This window comes from Notothenia coriiceps, unplaced genomic scaffold (genome assembly GCF_000735185.1).
Source record: "Notothenia coriiceps isolate Sejong01 unplaced genomic scaffold, NC01 NC01_scaffold00009897, whole genome shotgun sequence".
In the NCBI taxonomy this organism is placed as follows: Eukaryota; Metazoa; Chordata; class Actinopteri; order Perciformes; family Nototheniidae; genus Notothenia; species Notothenia coriiceps.
In genome coordinates this window covers 1-5,636 of record NW_011342598.1, presented here as the reverse complement: position 1 = coordinate 5,636, position 5,636 = coordinate 1, and the positions used below count along the sequence as shown (strand labels likewise).

Sequence of the window (5,636 nt, the reverse complement as noted above, 5' to 3'; positions counted from 1 at the left end):
CCTTACATGTTCCCTGTTTCCTTACTTGTTCCCTGCTTCCTTACATGTCCCCTGTTTCGCTACATGTTCACTAGATGTTCCGTTCCCTTTTTCCTATCATGTTCCCTGCTTCCTGTTTCCTTACACGTCCCCTACATGAGCCTCTGCGGACCATTTACATGCACTAACACCTACAGAACTACAGAAGTGGAACATTTCCCCCCGTGACTCAGATCATACATTTGTACGAGTCCTTCCTCAACCAACTTTCACCAACTTACATGAAAATCAAACAATATTTATGTTTCTTTGTTGACGTCCTCTTCTAGTCAACAGAAAACTCAAAGCCGCTCACACACTGACAGCAGAGCCGGGAATCAAACCAGCAACCTCTTGATCTCCAGACGACCACTTCACACACACTCATCAGGACACACACTCACTGAGCTGGACACACACACTGATCTGAACACACACACACACAATGATCTGAACACACACACTGATCTGAACACACACACTGATCTGAACACACACAGATCTGAACACACACACACACACACACACACACACACACACACACACACACACACACACACACACACACACACACACACACACACACACACACACACACACACACACAGGATGTTTGCAGATTCCCCCCCCCTCTCTGTGATGCTGCCACAGAGGGTGAAAACAACAGAGTGTGAGTTTGACGGCTGCAACAGAAATAGACAGAAAGCGACTGAAAGAGGAGGGTCTGATGGGCGAGAGAGAGGAGAGAGAGAGAGAGAGAGACGGGGGAGAGAGAGAGAGAGGGGGGAGAGAGAGAGAGGGGGGAGACAGCTCACTTCTAGCGAGGCGAGAGGAGGAGGGAGGCAGATCTTCCCTCTCTGAGACGTGTCTCTCCTGCAGGAGGGCAGGACGCTGAAAGCCTGATCCGCTGCGTTAGCGACACGAAGACAGAAGGAAGTGACATCTAGATATAAAACACACTCAGCCTTTTCACGTCTCTGGAGAATGAGCGGAGCGTGAAATGAAAAGGCGTTCGACCCGGAGATAAAGTCATCAGGAGTGTGTGTGTGTGTGTGTGTGTGTGTGTGTGTGTGTGTGTGTGTGTGTGTGTGTGTGTGTGTGTGTGTGTGTGTGTGTGATGAGAGGAAGTCTCCGCGCGATGTTTGGAACAGAACCCACGACGGAGGAATATCTTTGATGTGAATCCACTTTGTGTTTCCACGCTTGGTTTGTCTTCACGCCTGCTGGTTGGGTTTGTTCGCCTGGACCTCCCTGACGCTCTGCTTCCTGGTGTTTACCCTCCAGGTGGACGCGTGTGCGATCGCCTCATTCAACACTAACCGGGTCTCACCAAACAAACGAGCACGCCGGAGTGTTGTGACTGCAGATCAGCTCTCCGTCTGAATTTGAACATTTACAGCGACGTGTGCAGACACTGGAACTACAAGTCAGGAGCTACGGACTGCTTACTGACTCACGGTTAGGTGCTTCATACCAGGGAATGCTAGTCCAGACCACAAAGGGATTCACTTTAATATGACACAAAGCAGAGAGGCTGCACTCAGACTCAGTGCATGGAGCTACTTCATCGATTCACTCACGAGGAGGAGATTATCGGTTTCAATTGCTCAGAGTTTAGTTTAGTTTGATACGTCAGAGTGGATGAGTCTCGCAGCAGAATCAGAACACCTCTCTACGTCCCACAGAGGGGACGTTACTCTAACAGCAACAGTGAAGAGTGGCACTATATTAATCAAGAAGCATGCATCAAATATTACGATGCGATAATACTTTATGGTTCAGATGAAGTCTGACATGCTCCTTGCATCCCAGCAGCTCCATGCGTAACAGAGAGACATCGAGACACACGAGAAACAAACAACAAGCATTGAACATAACGTCCGGATCCCTGAGAGCCAAGCTGCTCAGAGAGCCTTCAGCGTGCTCTGTGTTCACTGAGAGGACTGACCGGAGCACACAGGAGTGTTTTCAGTGTGACTTTGTTGAATGGCGGGACCCTGTGTCTCCCTTTAGATGGTATTAGAGATACAAACAGATATGAGGAGGTGAAGCGACTCTCTGAAGAGTGACAGAGAGATATATCCCAGAGTAATGGCTGGCATCATGCGGGGCGTGGAGGCATCATGGTGGTCCGTGGTCCTGTTGTTAGTGAGTCTCAAAGCCTCCCCCTGCCTCCCTCAGGACTCTCTCCCAGAATGCATCTGTGCCTCGGACATCCTGAGCTGCACCGACGCCAATTTGACCGGACCCCCCTCAGAAATGCCCGTTTCCACCGTGACTCTTGACCTCAGCCACAACCGTCTCCAACAACTAGAAGGCGGCGGATTTGAAGAACTCTACCGACTGGAAACATTACGATTATCTCACAACCAGGTGAGCGCCGTCCATCCGGGGGCGTTCAGAAACACCTCTCGACTGCGACATATTGACCTGTCGTCCAATCAGCTGCGAGCTTTGGAGCATCAATTCTTCCTGGACGTGCCGATGCTAGAAGAGTTGTTGCTGTTCGACAACCGCATCGCCCGGGTGGAGAGCCGAGCGTTTGCGGGACTCAGCGGATTGAAGAAGGTTTACCTCAGCCACAACCTACTCACTGACTTTCCCTTTTTCTCGCTGCACAGCCAGCCTCACCTGTCCACGTTGGATTTGTCCTCTAATCGTCTGAACAGACTGCCCCTTCAGGACATCTCCGACCTGCCCATGACTCTACAGAGAAACCTCTACCTGCACAACAACTCTCTGGTGTGCGAATGCGCCATGTTCAGCTTGTTTCGGCTGTGGGAACAACAAGGATTCCCCTCGATGACGGATTTCAGGAAGGATCACGTCTGCCTGGTGTTCGCGATCCCAAGAGGCATCGTTCGCTTCTTCCAACACGACCGATACTTCGAGAAGTGTGACATGACTTCGATCCAGCAGGAGGGCAACGTCTCTGTGAAAACGGGGGGTCGTTTGTTGCTTCACTGCGTCACCTCGCTCGCCCGTCGCCAACTCACCTTCCACTGGGTTTCTCCGCGGCAGGAATACGTGGCGCCGCCCGGGAACAACGGCACCATCAGGATGTTTCCTAACGGCAGCTTGGAGATCTTGAAGGCCAAATCCAATGACTCTGGGATTTACTGGTGTTTGTCTCTTGACTCGGAGCAGCGGCGCAACGAGAGCCATGAGGTGAACGTGACGGTGCTTCCGCTGCAAGACGATCTTTCGGAGCCGTTCAACACGGGCTTCACCACCTTGTTGGGCTGCGTGGTGAGTCTGGTGGTGGTTCTCATGTATCTGTATCTGACGCCATGTCGTTGCCCCGCCTGCCTCAAAACACCAAGCCCAGTTACCGCCACCCCAAATGAAGCCTTGATAGGAAGCGCACAATCCTCCATCCTCACCCCGACGCCACCGACAACCACCGAGGGACCCGGGCGCAAGGTCAGTACCAACAACAAGCATGTGGTGTTTCTGGAGCCAATCAGAGAGCAGCAGAACGGCAGACTGAGGGCGGCGACGGGGGGGCACCTGGGTCCCGGGTTACTGTCAGAGGGCGAGCAGCAAACCAAGACCCAGCCCGACACTCCCGCCATGCTGCCATAGCTAACAGACACACGGTGCTATTCATTATGCTAACGAGAAGATGCTAATTGGTTAGTGTTAACAGTGTTGTCAATACAATTATAAATGTAAGGTATGGGGTTTGATTGAGGTCGTTACGATGTTCTACCCAATGCATACAGGAAGCCCAGTATAGTTATATTAGAAATCTGTAACTGGTATGAAAACGTGCAGAAGAAACGTAGATACCCAAGCCACGTAAAGGAGTGTTAAGCGACGTCTATGGTTGCAAACTAATTATGGATTAACTTTAACCCAATGCGTAAACCTGATTAGGTTATCTCTGTAAACTGGTTAGAAAACTTCGACCAGGCGACACAGAGCTTGTAAACCTTCGACAAATGTTTTTACTTATTTCTACATGGAGCGTCTAAGGATCGATTAACGGTCTTATTCTGTGCCGACTCCACGGTAATACCACTTTCCTGTGCGTCTGTTTAATCATTTGAATATGAAACATGAGGATATTTGTAGATCTGGCATCTAAAGCTCGTTTAGAGACAACGATCAGAAGGAGTTGATCAGCTCGGTGTGATTCAGATGCAACTTAAGACGTTCTGCACCGCGCCTTTATAGAAGACTTCAGTAAAACACTTTACTGGAAGATCCTCTACCCCAACGTTGGGTTGAAGCGTTAGCGTTAGCGTAATGAAAAGCACCGTCACACCTCAATATCTCCCACCTCCTCCCTCTGCACCAGACCTGAGCAAACCACTGACCACACACTCACAGACACACACTGTTGTTTGCCCTCTTAAGCCTCACCATGACCCAGAGCACTGTGACGGGCTCGCACAAACAACGACAGACCAAAAACCAGAAAGAAGCTCGGAGAGGATCTACGAAACACTGCCTCAGTCCGAGTTACCATGAGCATGGACGGTCCCTTTAAAAAGCACGGCTTGTACCTTTAACAGACATTTGCTGCAGATGCCTTCTTCCACAGATTTAGATCTTTTTCTAGAGCTTTTAAGCCTTTTATGTTTTGAGTCAGAGCCAAAGCAACCTGCGTAGAGTAGCTCTGTCACCACGTGTTTCACAGTAGTAGAAGTAGAAGAAGAAGAAGAAGAAGAAGAGCTTTTAGAAAGTAGAAATTGAAACTGTTTGTATCTCCTTTCTCCTCTTCATCATCATGATCACGGTCAGCACAGGAAATAAAGGGAAATGAAATAGATAGTTCATTAACGCTGCAGGAGAACAGCCATCGTCTGGAAACTTTTTACCGTGTTATTTCCTGCGTTGTGAATATGCAGCAGGACTGATGGACAATCAGGGCGGCCATGTTTGTAGTTTTAATGTCTTCAATGTACTCACTGCACCCCCACAACCCCCCACTGTCTTTACCTGCTGTTAATAAAACCTCTGTAACCTGACTGCTGCCTACTTATTGTGTGTGTGTGTGCGTGCGTGCGTGCGTGCGTGCGTGCGTGTCTGCATTCTACACTATGCTAATTAAGTCTCACTCCTCTCACACATAACAACTTCTTCACTGAATTATCACGACTAATTTGAGAATAATATTAATGTTTTTTTTCCGACAACAAAAAAAGGAGAAGGAACAAACTTTGTGAAAGATATAAATGAATATAAGAAATATAAATACTGAGGATCTTTTACTTGATGTCTCAGATGTGCATTAAAGAAACAAAACAAACTCATTGTGATTAACATTCAAACCAACTTTCATAACGAACAAATATTCATTCATTTATGTCTTTTAATGATAGTTTACAAAGTGCTGCTGTTTCTATATGGAGGTAAAAACTACTTTCCTTTACATAGTGACATCACTATGTAACACTTGCACTCCTATTGGCTACTGCTTCAACACATTTTACGTGATAGGCTAGTCATATACAATATTTAAAGGTTGATCAAATGAATCTGCATCTTCAACTTAACAAATATTGAACCCTGGGGTGATTCTGCATTATCAATAGATTTACCCACTTTTAATAAAACCAAACGACAAACGTGAAGCCAGGATATTATTGAACGCAGAGCATCTGTGTGTC

General features: G+C 47.9%; 1 protein-coding gene across 1 annotated transcript; it reads left to right on the top strand.

Moving 5' to 3' along the window:
• Positions 1–2,109: 2,109 nt before the first annotated feature.
• Positions 2,110–3,603, top strand: LOC104945645 (amphoterin-induced protein 3-like). Its single transcript, XM_010771355.1, has one exon. The coding sequence runs from the start codon at positions 2,110–2,112 to the stop codon at positions 3,601–3,603; it is 1,494 nt and encodes a 497-aa protein (XP_010769657.1).
• The last annotated feature ends 2,033 nt before the right edge of the window (positions 3,604–5,636 follow it).

Bases quoted from the DNA above. Each gene is read 5' to 3' on its own strand.
- LOC104945645 (XM_010771355.1), top strand. From the start codon at position 2,110: ATGGCTGGCATCATGCGGGGCGTGGAGGCATCATGGTGGTCCGTGGTC.